This window comes from Centroberyx affinis, unplaced genomic scaffold, assembly GCF_046629955.1.
Source record: "Centroberyx affinis isolate AG114_WGS23_722 - 3 ecotype Tasmania unplaced genomic scaffold, CSIRO-AGI_Caff_v1 ptg001616l_1, whole genome shotgun sequence".
Classification (NCBI taxonomy): domain Eukaryota; kingdom Metazoa; phylum Chordata; class Actinopteri; order Beryciformes; family Berycidae; genus Centroberyx; species Centroberyx affinis.
The window spans coordinates 47,753-70,495 of record NW_027280057.1 but is presented as its reverse complement, the minus strand read 5'-3'; the positions used below and the strand labels follow the sequence as shown (position 1 = coordinate 70,495).

Here is a 22,743-nt window from a genome sequence, read left to right as displayed (position 1 = left end):
ACACCCTCTGTCCCTGGCATTGCCAACATGCTCCATTCCTACTCAAGAAATCATCCTCTTTCCACCAAGAGTCCACTCCCACTGCAGCATGAGCTTCATATATCATTCTTACCAAACTTGGCGGATTTTATAAAGCTGGAGCAAAGATTCATTCACTCTGGGATTAGGCCCAGTGGGAGTGAGGCCAACACAAGCTAAATGAGCTTAGCCTACTTGCTTATGAAATGACACCAGTTGGCTGCCGTTAAAATTGCACATCTTAGAGAACCTCCATGAAACCTTGAGTGAACCTTAGCTGATTAGGTTTCTGGTACCTTTATTATTTGAGGGAAAGTTTGTTGAGTATGCATGTTCTTGTTTTTAGCAACACCATGTTTCGTACTTCTTACACACATTCACACCTGGGAGCGCCACCTCCTACTGTCAGCCACTGAGCAGCTTCACTGACCAGTTAGGTGTCAAGTGCCTTGCTCTAGGGAACCTCAGCAGTAAGTGTGAGAGTGAATCTGTAAATTCCCAGTCTGGGATTCAAACCAGCAAAGCTTCTGGTAACAAGCCTTCCTCTGTGATCTCTAGTTACTGCCTTTGGTTTGATGTCTTGGGCTTTACCAACCTGTGTGACAGACAAGTAGAGCAACATAGATGTACAACTGTATGTAGGAATCTGCTGTATGTACAGATGAAGCCGTTGTAGAAGCCATGCTTTTTACTGCATGGTTAAATACTGTTGCACTTTTACTCCATCTGCGAGAGGAATTGAGTATGAAATCAGGTTTGGTTTGGTTTTTATCAGTCATCCTAAGTTACAAGTTTACAATATGCTAATGCTCTTCTGTGTAACTGTGACAGAATTTCCTTGTTTGCAGTATTAATGGAGGATGGATTCAGGATAAATGTATGAATGGAGACTTAAACAATGACTGCCACTGTTTGTCGTTAGAAAGGCAAAACCTCAAATGGCTGCTTGAGCAAAACCTTTTCACCCACAGTGGATGGCGGATTACAAAATTGACCACCTATTTTGACTATTTTACAAGCCAACTTGACTTTGAGAACATAGCTAATGGGCCTCGGAGTGATGGCTGTTTACCTGGCAGTGGTGGGTTGATGTGATGAACCTGCCAGCCAGAGCCAAAATTAAACTGCATTTGGCTGCTGGCAGGGGCTGATTTTCCGCCCTACTGGGTAATAAGATCATGAAAAAAAACGTGAAGGAACTTGTAAGGCAAGATTGGCCTAAATATGTATGTAAATATGCTGATGTCATGCTAACTTGCCATCCTCTGCTTTTTCCAGGAGGCTTTTCGGTGGTGTTCCTGGCTCGCACGCACAGCGGCGTCCGCTGTGCTCTTAAGAGGATGTACGTCAACAACGTCCCGGACCTGAACATCTACAAGAGAGAGATCACTATCATGGTGAGAGCAGCAGCATTCTCCCAGATCTTCAAGTCAGAGTTTGGTTGCATCAGTTTGTAATTAGAGAGAAGGGTTTTGACTAATTTCACTGCCATTTTAAACAACTGTCATAAAAACAAAGAAATATGCCAACAAACATCACTGGCAGATGTTTGTTTTTGTTTTTTTAAAGATGTTAGGCTATCTCCCAACCCATATTAAGCCTAACTGCTTTTCCATAATGGAAGAACATTGTTTGTTTTTACAGCCTCATAGAGCTTGCAGTTTATCAATTAAAAATATAATTCTGGCTTATTTCTCTCTATTATTCTCTGACTCTAAGATATTGCAATATTTAGGGACTGGCAGCAGCTCCGCTGCCCATTGCTATTGTGTTTGTATGTATTATCATTATTATTATATCTTTCTTTCTTACTAAAACTGCCTTCTCATGCATGAAAACTCACCAAACCGCTGGTTGCCTCAGTCATAGGTCGTCTGAGTTGACTGTAAATGTATCTGCCCATCCAACCCCCAACCCCCCTAACCCGACACGCTCAAATGTATTTCTCTCACTTTTCATGCATGGATCACGTTATTTGCATTTGAAGACATTGTTCTCATTTCACAAAATTTCATGAGACCAGGCTCAGTTTTCATTGTTGACTCCTCTTCACGCCAAGTATTTTAAGCATGTAGTCATTCACATCCCTGTTCTAAATCAGACACAAGCCCTCAACAAGGTGCATAAAAAGGCCAGTTTCCTTGCCTGACCTCGTTCCATCTTCCTAACCGATCCTGTTTTCCAGCATTTTCCAATCTGGCAAGAACAAAAGCTGCTTTTGGCTGCTGTGCACCGTGGGCTGGGTGACAATGTATTTATGCACCTGGTCCATTGAGAAATACTCAATACTGTTATTTCAGACGAAGAGTTAGGACTCACACATGATAGCAGGAGATGATTGACAAAGTAGTTTTACGTCATCTTAAAAAAAAAAAAAAAATCTCCTGTTGCCCTCACTCACTTACCCTCACTCACTTACTTACCAGCAATCTAGCCCGCTACTTGGACAACAACAGATGTCTTGTGTTGAACTTCTGACCCCAGTGTGTTACTGAACAGCTCACTCTGAGCTGTTTGGCTAGGTTTGTGTGTGTGTGTTCACTGCCTGATCAACTGGAACAATGACTAACCCACCCCCAACACACACAAACACACACACACACACACACACACAGCTGACCTGAAACACTGACACACTTCTGGCCTGTTGTGACATTGCCCTAGGTGTGTCAGTTTCCACAACACACAGCAGTCTCTCTGCTCATGCTGGCATTTCATGACCTACCAAGACAAACACATACACCAAATGCTTCAATCCAATGAATGAATGAATATTTTAGACTTTTTTGGGCATTTTCTGCCTTTATTAGATCGGTAAAAGTGAAGAGAGACAGGAAAGATCGGGAGAGGAGAGGGATGACATGCAACAAAGGTCGTGGTCCGGATTCAAACCCAGGACTCACCGGTGAATCAAACAGTTTAAATAAGATTAAAATAGTTAGAAAGGATCAACATGGCTTCAGGGATCCAAAATATATCCGATCACAGTCCCTTTAACTTGACCTAAACATGATGGACTTACCTGCACTCTTTGCTGTCCTTTACCTTTTCTGGTGTTCATACCAGTTAAGAACACATGAAGTAACAGTTGAATATGAGCATCAGTCCAGACAGTGGTTCGATTTTGTTATGCTAGTCTTTCCAAACATAAGGAACTGGTGGCTGTCAGATCTACATCCATCTCCTTATACCCATAAACCCTTGCGTTTTGGGGCCGTTTCCTGTAGGATTAGGCTGCGTTCTTAGTCCTAAGGAACCGTAGCTCGCTTGTTAGAGAACTGAAACTCGTGTTTTCAGGCTTCTTGTGCCGTTATTTGGTGTCTCCTGAGTTTGAATGGCATTTTTCTCACCTGGCCAAACAAGCCGAACTAAAGGAGGAAAAGCTTTAGACTTTAAATATGTCGTTCCAAACATGCTTGGTGTGAACGTAGCCTAAGCACACACATATATACACTTTGGTAGCCCATTTTTTCTTATGTTGGCCACCTTTTATTTTGTGTTTTTTTGGTACTTTTAGAGTTTGCGTAGTGGCCATGTACACAATTTCTGCTCTTTCAAACGGGGATTTCCTTCCTATTTCTGTATCTCTCTGTCCTGATCACACCCATGTTTTTGTTTTTCCTGTGTGCAGAAGGAGCTGTCAGGCCATAAGAACATCGTTGGCTACCTGGACTCTACCATCAATGCCGTGTCAGACAGCGTCTGGGAGGTCCTCATCCTCATGGAGTACTGTAAAGGTGCGGCTTCCCTCTTAGTTCCCCAAACACTGCTTGAGAAACTTGTGCTTCGATCTTATCACCAGGTTTTTTGCCGGCTCATTTACCCTTCAGTCGAACTGCAATTTTTGTCTTTTGTATTTTTTACCAAAAAATGAAAATGGAAAATGAAAATGAGGAACAAGTCATGACATTCTCAGTTTCTGAAATAGGCAAGAAAACCACTTCAAATTTCAGAAACTGAGAATGTCATTATTTGTTCCTTGTGATATACAGAAATGAGACTGAATGCTGTTTTGTTGTTAAGATACATCTGTCACCGGTCACCACAGTGGGAAACTAACTTTGTTTTGTGCACTGGTCACATTGGATAATACAGACACTTCTAACATTTACCCACCAACTACATTTTTAGAATATAATAAGACCTCCAAATGATGGTTGGTTAACTGTTATTGCGGCTAGAAGAATAAACAAACTTACTAGCCTCAGTCATAATTAACCACCATAATTTACCTGTAGCTGGTGGACAAAAGTCTTAGTTGTAATTCTGTATTTTTGGGCCTGTCTTGTCTGGTAGGCAGCTTAATGGTCTGTTGCCGCCTCTGTCCTTCTGTGACCCCTCTATCAATCATGCAAGCTTGCTGGCTTGGCTTGTCATTTGGTGTCTATTTTGGGCAATTTTTCTGCTTAGTGGATAACTTTACATGCACACAATGCTCTAAGCGGATGGTTAGATAAAGCCATTACATGGTGCAAAGTCACAGAATTTGTCCCAGATAATCCAGGTTTACATGGATTCATCTGATGAGTTTGATTCACTTAGTCAGTTTACTCAGAGGCCAAATTAGGTGAAGAATTAAGCAGAATTATGGCCTTACACTGATAATAATTGGACTAAGGCGTTTACAGCTGCTATTTTCTGAGTCTTGCCTTAATCGGTTTAAAATTGGATTGAGGTTGTGCATGTAAACATACTTATTCACTCATGATCAAGGACAGTTCAACACTTTATCGTTCCAATTGGGGAATTTGGTTTGCAAGCACGGCATGAAACACCAAACATGCTGGCTGGCGGTAGTCTCCCACTTGAACTGAAAATGACATTTGACCTCCACCCCCCTCCCCCCTCGCCCCTCGCCCCCTCCCCCTCCAGCGGGTCAGGTGGTGAAGCAGATGAACCAGCGGCTGAACGTGGGCTTCAGCGAGGCCGAGGTCCTCCACATCTTCTGCGACACCTGTGAGGCCGTGGCCCGCCTGCACCAGTGCAAGACCCCCGTCATCCACCGAGACCTAAAGGTGAGCAAGACCTTCCCTTCCTCCCTCCCTTCCTTCCCTTCCTTCCTTTCCTTCCACCTCATCACCACCACCAGCCTTGAGGTCTTGACTGGGTATCTGCAGGTCCTTTTTAAAAAGTCTGAAAAAGTCTTAAATCATCTAAATTTAAGCCCTTAAAAAGCCATAAATGCAATAATTAGAGGGCTTAATTTTTTCACCATAAGGTGTTTCACATATTCTCCTCCCTTTAATTTCACATCTCCTCCTCCTCTCTCCCCTTTCTCTCCATTGTCTTCTCACCACCAGATCACCTTTCTGCCTCTGTCTTCCTCTACACTTCCTCTTGCCCTTTTCTTCTTCTTCATCTCCTAATCACATCTGCCTCTCTTCCTCCCTTCCCTCCCACCTCCTCTTCATCCTCGTCCTTTCTTTTCTTCTGACCACTTTAATTCCACCTGTCAGCTTGACATTTTTAATTGAAATTGACTCAGCTTAGAGCTCCCAATGTGTCAAAAATATGTAGTTTATTTGCACACGCACATGATTTAAAAAAAAACCCTGAAAAAGGAGACAAAGTACAAACTGCGTGGGTGAGACAAAGAAAATCCTAAGGAGCCTATAAACGCACCTCAGCCCAAAACTAGACAACAGCAGAAACCAAAAGACATCAAGACTCAACATGTAGGAGACAAAATGTTAAATAGCAATTAAATGAGCGTGTTCAAAGAGAGAAAGAGGGGGAGAGAATGTGCGGCAACTTCTATGTTTACCAGGATTTTAGACTCTCTTTTAAACTCTATTGCAGTTAGTGGAAGAGACAATGTATGTATGACCTGGTATTAAAGCACTAATATACTATCAAACTATAAGCAGCATGTGTTTATGTCAGCAGGGCAGTGTGACCCAGTGGTTGGGAAGTCTGACACTCCACCAAAAGGTCATAGGTATGATGTGTTCATCAATAACCATGTTTCTTATCAGTGTCCTTTGTGAAAACACTGAACCCCAACCTGCTGGCTCATTGTTCCTGTGGCGAAGTACTGAATTCCTTTTTTTTTTTTTTCACTTTCGTTTTTATTGAGTTCAACATTTATAAACATGTAAAACCAACAGTTAAACATGTACACAAACAAAAAGAGGAAAAAAACAGGGGGTTTTGTTTGGAAGTTACATTCTCAGTAGTCCGTCCATTCTCACAGTTTCATCCAATAAATCAGTTGTCCTTTGTCTGTAAATCAGTTGTCTTCGTTGCTGCTTTGGGTCCTGAATAATGTCCATTTCTCCCACTTTTCCTCCAGCTGTGCTTCATGCAATCTCAAACAATATGTCAGTTTTTCCATTATGTAGATTTCCTCTTCTATCTCTATCCATTGTTCCTGAGTAGGGGGATCCACTTTACCACATTTCCTTGTGATAGCTTTTTTACTAGCTATTAACAATATTTTGACCAGATACCTATCCCTTATTTGCACATTTTCTTCAGTAAGATTACACATATAGAGTACCATGTAGCTCATAGGGATATCATATCCTAGTATCTTTTGCAAAACTTTGTATACCATTTTCCAAAACATTAATATTTTGTGGCATTTCTAAAATATATGGCTGAATTCCTTTCTAATTTAAAGTAATAACCTGCCACATTTTCATACAAATAAATGTCCAAATTTTGCTAATCTCTCATCATGAAAGTTGTTGCATTCGTTGTTCTAAACAGCGGCTGTCTGGTAGCTCTTTCCCAGGAAAAAAACCCTCTTGCAGTGATGCATTTTACGTTTCGAGCAGCAGCAACAGTAGTGCGTTGGAATAAACCGAAGAAGAAGAACTGGGTAGTTAAAGGATAAGGCCGGTGTTTCGTCAACAAATCCTATGAAAATAACAAAATCAGCAATGATTTTGTTTTGCCAACAAATCTCGTCCATGTAGCCGGTGCCCAATGAAGCCATGTCCCAGCAGCCATAGAACTCCATTGTATTAAAAAAAAAATGGCCGACTTTTTCCTCAAACAACTTAATAAGCCGGCTGTAAACACTTTGCGATCTCAGGAAAGTAGTTCCGTAGCACCGAAAATCGTCCCCAGCGTAATGAAAAATTTGTTCCCATTTGAATTTGATTTGGTAATAACTACAACAGCCTGACTTTTCGTGGTAACAGTTCGCAATTTTTAAAAAGTAAACTGTCTTTGTGAGCCGTATTTCAAGGTTTTTAGCTTACGATTGGAGCGAGTTACTTCCGGGTTGACGGCTAAAAAACGGTACGTGGGAAGTCAGAAAGTAACAGGAGTAGAGCAAACGCACTGTTGATTTTGTCATTTTCATAGGATTTGTTGACGCTAAGCAATCCATTAAAAAACACCGGCCTTATCCTTTAGCATGAGCAGCGAAAGCCACCATGGCTGAACAGACAAAGAGAAGAGAAACTCAAAATGCATCAACAGAAAATCCAAGGAGAAAGACGTCACAGTACGGGACACACTGGTGTGAAGGGCAGAGCAGAAACACCACAGCAGCCAGCGCCTGGCACTAAAGCTGTCATCAAAACAAATAAAAAGAGGAACTTGGGGATTGACACTTCAACAATGATTTGTTGAATTCAGTGTTTGCTGACCAAGCACGGACTTTCATAGATTTTCCCTTCAGCTGAGGAAAGCGTACCGATGAGCACTTTCTGTTCCCCTTTCCTCTCACTCTAACCCTTCGCTCCTCTCACACTCCCCCACTTCCTCTCCCAGCCTGTTCTCCTATTTCCTCTCCTCCTCCACTCCCCCCTCCTCCACCCTTCTTTGCTCATCCACCTCCTCTTCCTCTTCCTCCTCCTCCTCTCTGGTTATATTCAGGGCAGAAAACACTTTTGTTTTTAGTTCACAGGCTGCAGTAAGCTGGTGCATCTCAAAACTCACCGGGCGTCTTCACCTCGTTTTACCAGCTAACTAGATTTGTAGAATAGGACTTCCAAATCATGGTTGGCCACTAGCCACAGTGTTTTTAAGTGATGCTGAACTTTAGTAGTAGCTTGGGTTGTGTATCTTGCTGGCCACGATTAAACCCCCAAATCTGTGATTCTCTGTTATCTGTTGCTCCGGTAAAGGAGATTGGAGAAATGTTTTTCTTTGTCTCTCCGTTCACTGCCATTGTGTGGAGGAACAGTCTGAAAATCACAGTTTTAGAACATAAACAAACATGAAGAAAGCAGATTCTGACAATATATAAAACACTAGTCATTCTGCTGATTTTTTTAGTTAATCACTTTCTTTATTGGTGACTTGGTTCATTAAACCAGCAAGTGTTACAATGACTACGTTTACATGGACTGCAATAATCCGACTATTGACCTTATTCTAAATAAGACGGTTAAGGTGTTTACATGAGTTGCTTATAGAATATTTCATTCATATTCCCGTTTACATGCTACAGAGCAGAGTCCCATTCATGACTGAAGACGCACGCCCACATTACGTCCCTACATCCTACGTTCGAGTTTGCCTCCGGAATTGAACCTGAAACCGTGGTTTATACCCTTATGAGTATTTTCTTGCTAATTTTGCAAAACACTGTGCTTCGAGCCGTTACTTTTTGGAAGCTACAGCAATGCGTCGTCAAGCAGTTGGATTGCCGTATGTGTCGCAAAATGCTGCGAAAACTCCGATAGGAAGTCATAGTTCGATTAAGGTGTTTACATGTCTACAACGCACTTCAATAATGCGACTAAGATCGAAATACTCCACATGTCTTAATTCGACTATTGCTTCCTCCGACTATGACCTTATTCGAGTTAAGGTAATCAGAAAATGCTGTTTACATGGCAGTGTCTTATTCAGAGTATTGTCTTAATCGGGTTAATATCGGAATATTGCAGTCCATGTAAACGTGCTCATTGAAATCCGGTTGAAAGAATTTCGGCGTTAACACTTGTTCAAGCTGAAATAAACATAAAGAAAGAGATTCACACAAAAGATAAGCAGAATTTTTGGAGCTGCCCAGCCATTCGGTCATACTGGCAGGAGGTAACACGGGCAATACAGGACATTTTTGGTGACGGAATTGACTGTTCTTTCTCCACAATCTATTTGGGCAATATTGCAGCTAATAATTTCGGTGCAAGACAAATATCTATTAAAGATATTATTAGCAGCCAGCAAGTAAGCTGTAACACGGAAATGGTTACAGATCGAACCTCCGACAAAGACTGACTGGATAGATATTGTGACTAATGTTTAAAGTATGGAGAGAATGACCTTCTCGCTAAATCTACGGGTGGATAAATTCTTGGATTGTGTTTGTGACCTTGTGAGATGATTACTGAGTCATTACTGTATGAACTGACATGTATTTCCATCAGTATAACGTTTGTATGAATGCATAGGTGACCAACTGTTTGTTCCACTATGTTTTGTATTTCCATGTTTATTTACAAACATAAAGTATAAGAAGTGTGATTTTCAGGCTGTTCCTCCATACAATGACAGTGAATGGGGAGAGAGAGAAAAAACACAATTCTCCAGTCTCCTCTACCAGAGCAACAGATCACAGAATCACTGATTTGGGGGTTTTATCATGGAGGAAGATACACAACCCAAGACACTACCGAAGCTCAATATCACTTTAATAGACAAACCTAGCAGCCACAGCCAAAAACTGAGCGTCATTCTGCTGATGCCTGGTGGCCGGTGGTTGTTTCCCACCCTGGTTGAATTCTCCTGAGCTCCATCAGTGGGCCGCTGTTCTCTGTCCAGTTGGACAAGCCTCTAAACAGAGCGCTCCCTTCAGCTCCACAGGCCTCTCCTCTGTTCGCCGTCTATCTGTTCGGCCTACATCTCTTACATAACATCTCAGGGACACAAAAGACCAGGGAGGCCCAGTCACGCATCGCCAGGGGAAGTGAGAGTGCAAAAAAGAAAAAAAAGAAAAAGAAAAACCTTAACCCTGAGCTGTCAACAGTATCGAGCCGCTCTGCCTCGCTTTCATTAGCTTAGTTTTCCTCGGACAGTCTTAAATCTTTTTCTCTTGACCTTCTTTCTGTCTTCTCTTCCTGTCGTAACCCCAAACCGCCTCGCTGTCGTTCTGTTTCCAGATATTTTTTTGGATCTTCTGCCTCCGCTTTTCCTTGTCGCTCTGTCCTCCGGTTCTCGCTCTCAGCTCTCATCCTTTTCTCATCACTTTTACCCTTTCTCATCTTTGTTTTTCTGCCTTTCCCCCCCTGTCTTGTTTCTTCCCTCTTTGTCTCTGTCTCTTTGCTACTTCTGTTTTCTTTCTTTCTCCTGCATTAATTTCTCTCTCATTCATTCATTTTTCTCCCCCTCCCTCGCTAATGTTTGTGTTGTTTCTCAGGCTTGGCGTATCTCGCCGCTGTGGCCTAAAATCAAGCATTAACCCAAAGCCAAGGCCCGCAGAAAGAGCAGGCCTTCCTGCCAAGCTTCATTGTAACCTGCCTGCTTTCCATGCCTGCCCCCAAAAAAAGAAACGCATTTGATTAAAAACAAATAGTAGACACAGATATCTCTTATCAGACTGACGTGTTATTGAACTTGGCTGCTGTTTCCCAGGCCACTGAACAGCCTTGATGAGACTCTTGTGGCAGTGTTATTGTAATGAGGGCTTGTCTCACTACCTCCTCACTGTGTGTATTAAAATGTCACTTTTTTTGTGTGCTACTGTCACTGTAGTTTTTTTTTTGTTGGTATATTTAATTTTGTTGTTGCAGGCTGAGTGCTGTATGTACACTATAGGTCAAAAGTTTGGACACATTTGTTTGTTTCATTGAAGAACATAAAAACTCTAAATAAAACTCTAATAAAAACTCTCTCTCTCTCTCTCTCTCTCTCTCTCTCTCTCTCTCTCTCTCTCTCTCTCTCTCTCTCTCTTTCTCTCTCTCTCTCTCTCTCTCTCTCTCTCTCTCTCTCTCTCTCTCTCTCTCTCTCTCTCTCTCTCTCTCTCTCTCTCTCTCTCTCTTTTCCTCTGCCAGGTTGAAAACATCCTGCTGAACGACCAGGGGAACTATGTGCTGTGTGACTTCGGCAGCTCCACTCACAAAGTTTTGCTGCCACATAAAGACGGTGTGACCGCTGTAGAGGACGAGATCAAGAAGTAAGTGTGTTCGTCAGCGAAGGAAATGATACTCATTCAGCCACAGTGGCTGGTAAATCCCAAAAATCACCAGCCGATTTTGCATTTCTAGAAAATTCCTGAAACAAGTGAAACTGCATTGGAAGCAAGTGGCGTTATCTCACTTCACTGGCAGAATTTTTCTCTTTTAAGAAAAATAAGTGTTAAGATTGGACGTTTTTTTCAGTGTACTGCAATTTCAAAATCACTAGTGGGTGTGATTTCCAATTTCTTTGAGGGAAAGATGTTAGCTTTTTTTTTTATTCTTGTGCCGGCACATCCCAGGCCTGCAAACCAAGCTGCATCATTCAGAGTAAACGTATACAAACTAAGCATTAGCATCTCATTTTCATGCCTTAAAATAAATCGAGGAAGGAGCTTTATGTATAGCAGTTCATATTGCAATATTCATCAAAATAATGGCAGTAAGGTTTTAGGTTCTGTTGTGTAGTTCTAGTGTGTGCATCCTGCTTGTTCAGTGCTAAATCACAGTAGTCCAGTCAGAGCCGGCCTGTTTGCTTTCCCACATTTACAGCTGTGATAAACTACAGCATATGGCTCTTATCCTCAGTATATGACAGGCCGTAAACTGTGATGACACCGCTCACACAGAAACCGCCAGGCCACTGGGCCAAGGATCTCTGGCCTGCGGTGAACCAGACTGACTGACTTCAGACTGACTGGACTTATCTGGAGGGCTTGTACTCTGGCTATTCCTGTCTTCATAGCTCACCTTGGTGTATTCCAAAACTGACCAGTAGAGCTGAACAATTAATCCAAAAAAAAAAAAAAAATGAAATCCCAATATGAACTTCTGTAATTTCCAAATCTCAGAGGCTGCAATTAATTGCTTAAGAGAGAGGAGCGCCAAACTGGATTTCTAAACAAGGTGTTTTAGAGCTGCAGGTAATCATTGGTCCATCAATCAAGTACAGTATTGGTGAAAAGCTTTCATCAGACTCAAACTCAGCAAATCCTGCGCACTGACACTTTTCTTAATCACTTTTCTTTAAACAATTTTAAAGTTCTAAAAAATGTGTGACAAGAAAAACTTGAGATGATATGAATCGCAGTTTAAATCATAATTGCAATATTCTGTCAAATAATCGCGATTTGAATTTTTTTGCCATTATCTTTCAGCTCTACTAATCAGCTACATTGACTACTGCACCACTTTGATTCTGTGAATATAAAAAGAAAAAAAATAAATGGTTGGTTTTCTGTTACAGTGTCTGGTACACTAGACAAACTTTGCTGGTAGTTTTTGGTCATTTCCCTCTGTGGGTGAGAGGATAGATAGATAGACAGGTAGATAGATAGATAGATAGATAGATAGATAGATAGATAGATATACACAAGCAGCATCATAGAAAAGTGTGTTTAGTGATTTGAACATTGACCCATGATTGACTGCCTCCTGCTGTGACTCACAGGTACACGACCCTGTCATATCGCGCGCCGGAGATGATTAACTTGTACGCAGGGAAAGCCATCACCACTAAGGCTGATATATGGGTAAGTTCCTCCCTCTGTGTGTGTGTGTGTGTGTGTGTGTGTGTAGACCCGTATGTATTCACGCACTACCTGCCTGTTATTATGTGTGAGCAAGTATGCGATCATTAGCTGGGATGGTGTGTGTTTGTGTTGACGTGTGTGTGCATGTGTTGTGCAGGCAGGGATCAGGTAGGTGTTTATCAGTGTGTCTATTAAATGTGTGTGTTTTTGTGTGAACTTACACTACCAGTCAAAAGTTTGGACACACCACATTTTTCTTTATTCTTTTGCTATTTCCCACATTTTAGAATAATAGTAAAGTGTTAAATCAAAACGATCTTATATTTTAGATTCTTTAAAGTAGCCGCCCTTTGCCTTGATGGAAAGGCAAAGGCTTTGGAAAGAAATTCATACATAGGATCAACTTATAAACTATTTATATTTGTCTAAGAAACACATTTCAAGCATTTAAGCAGAAGTCTTTAGATCAAAATGGCTTTAAGAGAATGAAAAACATATCAGGTGGGTCGACTTTTGACTGGTAGTGTATACTGTATGTGTCCATTAGTGTGTGTGTGTGTGTGTGTGTGTCAGGCACCCTGCAGGGCCGGTTTGGCCTGGCCGTCTTTCTGCCCCGACAGGTTCTCGGCTCTCGGCTCGCCCCGGGCTGTTTGCCCTCATCATCTCTCTGACAGCGTTTCTCCCATAAAACATTCAGCAACATCGTTCACAGCCGGGCCTTTTCCCCTCCCTGCTCCTAGTCCTATCCTATTTTTTTTCACAGGAAATCCTCTTTTTGGGATAATTAGGCCTAGTTGAAGACCTTGATAAGCGTGTGTGAAACGGGGGCCCGGGGGGGCGGTTTGAAGGTGCGATGCGGAGCGGAGCGGCAGGGACGAGGGCTTTTTGGACGGCAGCCATTTTGAGGAGCGGTGTGAATTGATGCAGTACGACCCAGGGAGTTGTAACAGCCCTCGTCTAATGATGTGGGCTGTTGATGTGACACTTCGCACAGTGGATCTCAACCTGGGGGGTTCGCACAATGATCAGAGCCATGAAAAAACAAATTACTTCTACATAAATTAGTTAGCATGACTTTAATCTTTTAAGCCTTTCTGTAGTGAAATAATGGATGTTTGCCGCCTCCAGGCTTCTTCCAATGATTAATCAAGTAAAACGGCCTGTAAAGAAAGAATTGTCAAACTTCACCATTCTGCACTTGTAACTATGCGACTGATGTGGGTTTTTGAAGACCAGTGCCAGTGTTTTTGTAGTGAAGCTGTCGATAAGTTTGTGCCAATATTGAATATCATTAAAATCAACAATTTTTATGCCCCAAAAATTGCATGTATTCAGTGTTTCCCCCAGAATTGTATTCTTGTCGGGGCGGAAAAGCCTCTGAAACATCATTTAGGCCAACATGGGACACTAAAACTCTCTGTTAAACCAAAACTAATGAGATTTTTTTTTGTGTCAGCAGCTCTTTAAGGCAGAGTGACCCACCACACCTAATCAATGGCAGGGAAACTCTGTTTACAATAAACATTATTGAACGATTGAATAAAACGTGTAAAAAGATAATCCAATTTCATGTCAGTTGAAAAGCTGTGTTCAGGGAGAAAGCTCCATCATATCAGAGCTGGACAATATGACTGTATATGTGATATTTAACAAAAGTCCAATATCAGCCTGACAGATCAGCAAACCATTACACTGGTCGCACCCGAATAACGGTGGACTGCAAGTGGGTATGTCTTTATGTCTTTATTAGGATCCCCATTAGCACCAGCATAAGCATTGGTTATTCTTCCTGGAGTCCACCACACATACAGTCATACACACTTATACACACTATAACCACATAAACACAACAAACAAAACAGCTCATCTCATTGAATTAACAATCAAGTACATACGGAAGAGAAACAATATTGTCATCCAGACATCAAGCCAAACACAAAAATTATGAAACAATCACAATTCCTCAAGAATTAATAATTATTATTAAATCCTTGTCTGAATGACCTTCTTAAATTATATATTTATCCATCCTGCACTTTCACACATGTAATTCCAAGAAAATAGGGTATTAAAATACATTTCTCATTCTCTGCCAAGGGGATTTCCACTTTCACCCAGGTATACATCATTTTTTTGCTAGTTTACTCACACACAATTCAATTATGGTTCCTGAAGTATTTGGAGATACTGTTTTAACAAAATTTTGAACCGATCTTTAGTATTCTCTTGAACAATATGCACTGGCAATGAATTCCACCTGACCATGGCTCTGTACATGACAGTTTTCTGTATCACACTTGTTTTCGCTTTAGGTAGCATGAACCTTCTTTCTGTTGCATATCGTGTTTGATAGTTGTGTTGAGCAAACTGAGAGAATAACCTTTCATATAATATCTTTGGTGATCGTGTCACCATTACATTTCTAACTAAGTTTAATGAAGCATAGGAGGATCTCTGACTGACAGTTAGCCAACTCAGACTGTCATGCATGTCTATTACATTAGTTCTGTAAGAGCACTGTAAAGCACAACATGCCGCTTTATTCTGAGCTACTTGTAATTTTTTTTATCTCGTTCATTGAAGCACTGGACCAAATCACGAAACAGTAATCAAGCTGTGACAGAACCATCACGTTGTTTTCTTGGGGTCACAAGCTAAAAACATTAAGAACACAGAGTCGGTTCACCACACTGCTGTATTATGATGCCAGTGGAAACTACCAGTGACAGCAGTCCAGCTGTAGCTGGTTCTTAACGTGCCAAGTCTTCAGTCCAGTTCTTCAGTTCTGTCCCTACTTGCTCTTTCCTGTCTGCCTTTTCTCCTGGCTAACCCATATAGAATAATAGTCATGGTGGAATATAACACCAGCACGCCAAATGCTGATACATTTTGGCTCTGGATGGTTTTCTACCAGCCATCGCCTGCAGTTTCTAAAGAAATCTTGCTGGCTGGGAAAAGCGTCTGTCTTTTCCTTGTTTTTTTTTTTGTAAATGCACCAGCTACTGTGGCCAGTGGACAAAAAGTTATTTCCATTCCCTGATGGTTACATACACTACCAGTCAAAAGTCTGGACCCACCTGATTGAATGTTCTATGTTTTTCATTCTCTTAAAGCCATTTTGATTTAAAGGCTTCTGCTTACATGCTCGAAATGTGTTTCTTAGACAAATATAAATAGTGAAGTTGATCCTATGTATGAATTTCTTTCCAAAGCCTTTGCCTTTCCATCAAGGCAAAGGGGCGGCTGCTTTAAAGAATCTAAAATATAAGATAGTTTTGATTCGTTTAACACTTTTTTGGTCACTGCGTAATTCCATTTGTGTTATTTCATTGTTTTGACTTTTTTACTATTATTCTAAAATGTGGAAAACAGCAAAAAATAAAGAGAAATGCATGTGTCCAAACTTTTGACTGGTAGTGTAGATGTATGTATTTCGGTATTAACAGGCAGGCCTCTTAAATGGGCATCCGTTTCCAGGAAGACTACTACAACCGCAAAAAACTGCCAACTTCCCGTCAACCACCACCTGCCATCTGACTTCCTGTTCCATCTATAGCCAAGAGTCTGAAACGCTCCTGTATGTCGGTTTGAGCCTGACAGGACTGTAATTGGCTGCTATCCATGAGTTTGAGGGTTTCTGCTGCATGTGTTGTGTGGCTGAGATTAGGAGTTTAGTATCAGACTGGATTAGCTTGTTCAGTGGAGAATATCTTCTTTTTTCAGATAGAGCACTTAAAGGGAAACATCCCCTAAACGCTGTGGCTAATTCCACAGTCTCTTTCATCTCAGACTGCATCATCAGCAAAAAAAAAAAAAGACACCGGAGCCAAATATAGGCGAGCGCGACTGAATTTATTATTTGAGAGTTGAGCACTTTTGCATGTGGATTTTGTTTGGACAGCCATGTTGCCAGGGGACGAGGCTCTGGGCCTGTTTTAATAAGCAACTTCTGAGCCAATGACATTAGGAGCATTAATTATTCGATAAGCGGTCCTGTGTGGAGCATGGCACTCAACACCGCCACGGATCAGGGTTCAATTCCCACCGGGGCGCACCCTACTTGACATCTGAAGTGGCGGCGGCTGCAGAAGTCCCTCTTTGTGTTTCAGTTTCAGTTTATTTGCACAATAGTTAAATGATAAAAACAATACAATCAAATGAGTTGTGCAGGAGAGGAAAGAAGCCCGGAGCGCTTATTCAAGGTCCTCCCCTAAATTTCATCATAAAAAACATTTGCATAAAACAAACCAACATTACCAGTTATTAACATCCCAACATTAGTTATCAAAACATACAGTATATACAAAGGAGACAAATCAGACAAAAGAAAAAATAGATTTCTTGTGCATACGTAAATATGCTCAAGAGACAATATACAGTCACTCAAGCCCAGTCTGTGAGGTATAAGATATTTTTTTAAATGTGATCTGAAAACTATTAGAGAGGATGATGACTTCAATGTTGTGTTCCATAGACAAGATCCTCTACATAACAGTACTGTGCAAAAGTCTTAGGCATATGTCAAAGATATCCATAAAGCGAAGATGCTTTCAAAACTAATGAAATGAAAAGTTTCTGAATATCAAAAATTTACAATAAACAGCAGTCTACTGACACACTAATGTAGAAAACAAATAAACATCTAAGACTTATAAGAAATTTATATAAAAAATCTAGGGTGCCTAAGACTTTTGCACAGTACTGTATATTTGATGAAAAACTGATGGATAGAAGTACAACAGCTGGGTAAATGAAAATCCGTTGTACGCCTGGTTGGATATGAGTATATCTGATGGATCTGGGAAGTTTTGTTTGTAATATATTTGCTTAAACATAAACACAAGTTTGCAGTATACAGTACTGTGCAAAAGCCCTGCTGCCAGTTGCATAAAGATAGACCTAGTCTTACTTAAATCTGACCTCAAGTCAAACTTGCTATTATAGACACTTATATTTACCTGTTCCAACTACTTCTTGATTGTTGTAGATCTCTAATGGGTTGTTTCTGTCTCTAAAGACACTCTCTCTTTTTCAGGTCTTTCCAAAAACCAAAGATTTGCCATCTTTTATGAAATAGTGACAGTATTTTAACTTCCCACTCTGACAGTTAGGCCGACTCGTTGCCATAACAACAAAGTTCTTAACTCAAGATTAGCCAGGGGGGAAGGTGGCTAACATTCCTACCTCCAAAATAAGTCAGTCGTAATATTTAAGTAACAGACAGTCTTAATTAGCCTATAGTCCAGCCTGAGAATCTAAGACCAGTCTAAGGCTTAGACTAGTATTAAACTGCTTTATGCAACTGGCCCCTGGGCACATTACAATTTATATTGAAAAGTCCAGGGTGCCTAAGACTTTTGCACAGTACTGTAGTTTACATTATGGATAGGCAATAGTTTATATTTTCAAATATAAATCATCAAGTTTCCTTGAGCCTTTTACAGTAGAACTAACAAAGTGTATTGTATCACAAAAGTCTCTCAACCAACTAGTTACCAGATTTCTTGTAACTTCTGTTGGATGAAGAGAGAAAAACTTTATTTATCAATGCTTTCTTTTCAAACAATGCCTCTTGAGGATGGAGCCAAAGTGCAGCAGTTCTTCAGCAAGCACACAGTGAAATGTGGAATGAATAATAGTTTTATCTTTTTAGGCTTAAGGTGTTTTGGACAACGGTGTCTACATTCAGATCAGCCTGTTAACTGTGTGGAGGCAGTGTTGACAGCTTACAGTCTCATGTCGTTTCTAATTTTCAGTGTGAATCGTTTGGTTTTTTTCCAGCCGTTGAATAAGTTTCTGCATTTAGATGTTTTTCCTAACTGTTGCGTTTTTTGTTTTTTTTCCCACAGGCACTTGGATGCTTGTTGTACAAGCTGTGTTTCTTCTCACTTCCATTTGGGGAGAGTCAAGTTGCCATATGTGACGGAACCTTTATCGTTCCAGATAACTCCAAATTCTCCTTCAAGTTGCACTGCTTAATCAGTAAGTAGATGGCAGAAATTGAAAATGAAATTCATATTTTATTCTGTTGGCTTTTTTACATGATGAGCTGGGGAGTTTGCCTTTTAGCAAAATGACTTCCATTTCTGCTAATATCTTCAACTGAGGCTATAATGAAAGACAGAAGAGGTGGATTCTATGTGGCACTAATTGTAGTTGCCTGCAGCAAAACAGCAATTTACTCTGTGTGATATCGGAGTTTGTTTATGAATTTGTTATACACACATTTTGCCACGTGACGGAACATGGCTTCAGGCACGACTGTAAGTCCAATTATAGCTATTAATAGCGTTGCACAGGGTATAGGTTTGGAAAAGGTAGCAGCACATCAATTTGAAAAACAGTACTGTAACAGAGTTTATCCAGAACCGGTTCTCTTTTGTAGCGTTTCAAGTCTTATTTACTGTTGTCAACGTGAAATTCACACCCTCAAGCGTAATTCCTTACATGCTGTTTTGCTGCGTATTTTGAAAATGTCCTTTCTGCTGTGTTCATCCATCACAGCTGTCAGTGACAGTTTAGTTGTCATATTATGTGTCTACATGAGTTCAGACTGTATGAAGCAACCATGGACAGTCAGTCTAATGATTTGCTTTCAACTGGTTCCTCTTCCCCAAATGCCTCCTTCTGCTTATCAAAGTTGGGTGGATCCTGACTTTTTGTACAGCACAGTGTGTCCCACTGTGATTATTTGACCAACGGCTCCACCAAGTGGCCAAACACAAAAGATGCACATCACCCACAATAAATTAGCTATTGTTATTCCAACCATGCGTGCCTTCTGTCCTAAACGACATTCCTCTGTCTCGTCCAGGATATATGCTCGAGCCGGACCAGGAGAAGAGACCCGACATCTACCAGGTGTCCTACTTTGCCTTCAAGTTAGCTGGAAAAGACTGTCCAGTGCCAAATCTCTTTGTAAGTCCCTAGTATTTTTAATCAGCATCTCCATATCGATATTATGATATGAGACTAGATATCGTCTGGGATTTTGATTATTGTAATATTGTGAAATAACTTAAATGTTACTTCTTCCTGGCCTTTAAGGCTGCGTTACAGTAAAGTGATGCAACTTTCTGAACTAATCAGCCTGTTCTGGCTGAGTAAAATGAACAATGACTGGCTTTACCTGCTCATCATATCCATATTACTTATTACTGATTACACATTACTTAATACTAATGATCATTACTCATTTTCAGAATTCTTGTGTGTAAATATCTTCTGAAAACACAAATACTCATCCACAAAACATTGTCACATTATCCATAGCGAGGTATTAGGTCTAAAATATTGTGATATTTGATTTTGTCTCCATGCATATCTTTATTGATTGAATTTATTTGCAGTGTTTCCTCATGATAACATAACTCTGGTCGCCCCCCCCCCCCCCCCCCTGCAGAGCTCTCCTCTCCCCACGTCGCTCCCAGAGCCGCTAACGGCCAGCGAGGTCGCTGCTAAGAAGAGTATGACGAAAGCCAGGTGCGGCCCACTGACACTGTGTCTTTTCTGTCTTATGATGTCAAAACTGGCACTAGCGCTGATAGATAAGTGATGTACTGAAATAGTGAAGAATTCATTTTTATGGTAGATGATTTGTATCCGATTGGCATTTCATTTTTACGTTTGAAAGAAGAATCTGCATCTTCTAAAGCAGTGATTCTCAACCTTTTTCATATCAAGGACCCTAATGTAGTCCACATTAGAGCCACAGACCCCCATTTGATAAGATTTTGTCTCTCAGACCCAAATCTGAGAATATTTTTATTGTCAGATATGATTTTGTCCAGAATTCCATGACTATCTGTATTGTAGGTAGAGAGATAACAGAGAAACTATGATCAAAATATCAAAATAGTCTTTTCTTCTACATTCTCTAATTGTGACTTCTTGTAAATGAAATAATGGTGAAATTTAACACTTCATCAATTTTGCTGGGGACCCTCTGGAACCCCCTGAAGTACCCCTGGTGGTCCCCGGACCCCACGTTGAGAACCACTGTTCTAAAGTCTAATGGCAATAAATGGATTGCAGTGGATTTTACATGATCAGAATCACTTAATTCACCAAATACAGAAAATGTACAGGAATATAATGATAATGAACATTGTGTCATATGGTCATAACAACACATGAGATAACAGGATCTCATTCTAAATTTACACATTCATCTATTTCCCCACTATGTACATTCTGGCAGCGCGGTGTAATTACAGACAGTCAGTTATTGGTCAAGGAAAATCAAACCAAAACTCTGACTACTTTTTCCCAGAATAACGGACTCTGTGGGCCCGACGGAAACATCGATTGCCCCGAGACAGAGGCCGAAGGCGGCCAACAGCAACGTCCTGCCCCTCGCCAACACCGTCACCCCCGTCAAGATGACCGTGCCTTCAGCACCCGTCAGTAACGGCCAGAAAGGTACATATTTTACCTCATTTATGTCCTTGTTACCCACTGAAGATGCCCAGCCCACAACACTGTACAAGACACTCTACCTTCACATGCATCGTGCCTTACAAGCATATTCCTAAACAAATTCATGATGACCATTTTCCTCAGATTTTACACATTATATGGTATTTACCTTTTCTGACATATCTGAAGAGGAAATGAACACACATGGAAGACATTTGGCTAAAAAGTACACTGCTCATCTCAACACCAGAGACAATAGAACATAAAATGAAGAAAATGTACAAATGCGTTCAAGCAACAGCAGAATCAGAAAATGAATTTGCAGACTTGCTCTCTCACACACTCACTCATACACACTCACACACAGATACGGTAAGTGAAACAAATTCAATTTGGTGTTTAATTTAACTAGTGTGTGTCTCTTCCCTTATACTGTTGTTTTTACATGCGTTTCATGTGTATCTGGTTTCAATAAAATTACTGGGATATAAAATTCAGGTCATACTGCCCACCAGTATACCAGTAATGATGTCACTTTTGACTGCACTCTTACCACATCCATTTCAACTTTAAACATTAACCAGGCTTTCAACTATAAAATTTACTTTGGTTGCCACTGATTTTGCCACTGATATTTTATTTTATTCTCACTTTTTAATGGTTTTTAACTCACGTGTCTGATTATTTTTACTGGTCAATTGCTGGTCTTAATTATTATTTTATTTAATTTTATTCTTACTTTCTAATGGATTTAATTCACATGTCTTATTATTGTTACTGGTCGGTTGTTAATTATTTTATTTTATTCCTACTTTCTTAATGGTTTTAACTCACATGTATTATTTATGTGTTTATTTTAATTGTGTTTACTTATGTCTAATGTTTTATCTTGTACACTATCCACATAGTTTTTGTGACTGTAACTTCCGTGGTAGTTCACGCTCTGTGAAGCACATCGTGCTTCCACCTGGAATGAAATGTGCTATATAAATAAAGTTTTGCTTGCTTGTTTGCTGATTTAGTGCTCAAATCGATAAATATTTAATCCGTGTGTGTCCTCCCAGCTCCGACCCCAGGCTCCGGACAGCCGGCCATACAGCCGCAGCCGCAGCCGCAGCCACAGCCGCAGCCGCAGCCGCAGCCCCCGGCCAGCAGCCAGCAGCACCGAGTCCTGCAGCAGCTGCAGCCTGGAGACCTGCGTCTGCAGCAGCTGCAGCAGCAGCAACAACATCACCACCAACAGCAACAGCAGCAACAAGCAGTACAGCAACAACACGCCAACGCACAGCAACTCCAATACCTCCAGGTAGGAACAGCACTCTGACACACACACACACACACACACACACACACAGTGATGTAGAAGTCACACTCTTTACTGCATGTGTGCTGAACTGCTGCTGCACTTTTGGACAAAGTTTTGATCTTTTTCCAGCAGAGGTGTGACCAAGTCAACGTTGCTCAAGTCCCAAGTCAGTCTCAAGTCTTGGGACTAAATGAATATTACCAAGTCGGGTCCATGTCATTAATGTTAAGTCTCAAGTCTAAATGTAGAACACCAAGTCCAATCAAGTTTGATTTCTGTAATCAGTTTCAGCTTCAATAAATTCAATCATTCCATACAAATTCAGAAAACAGATCTTTTGTCAAGACTTTAGAAACCTTTTCAAGTCATCAAAGTACAAGTCAAAGTCAAG

At 40.8% G+C, this 22,743-nt stretch overlaps 1 protein-coding gene across 1 annotated transcript in view; it reads left to right on the top strand.

The window, feature by feature from the left end:
• Positions 1-22,743, top strand: part of bmp2k (BMP2 inducible kinase) — a 68,128-nt gene that overhangs the window by 25,406 nt on the left and 19,979 nt on the right. The window contains exons 2-11 of the mRNA XM_071528089.1: positions 1,297-1,415; positions 3,650-3,755; positions 4,891-5,033; positions 10,974-11,095; positions 12,547-12,628; positions 18,478-18,610; positions 19,443-19,546; positions 20,031-20,110; positions 20,901-21,030; positions 22,158-22,352. Of these exons, the coding sequence (XP_071384190.1) occupies positions 1,297-1,415; positions 3,650-3,755; positions 4,891-5,033; positions 10,974-11,095; positions 12,547-12,628; positions 18,478-18,610; positions 19,443-19,546; positions 20,031-20,110; positions 20,901-21,030; positions 22,158-22,352 (1,214 nt within the window). The remainder of the gene's footprint in view (positions 1-1,296; positions 1,416-3,649; positions 3,756-4,890; positions 5,034-10,973; positions 11,096-12,546; positions 12,629-18,477; positions 18,611-19,442; positions 19,547-20,030; positions 20,111-20,900; positions 21,031-22,157; positions 22,353-22,743) is intronic.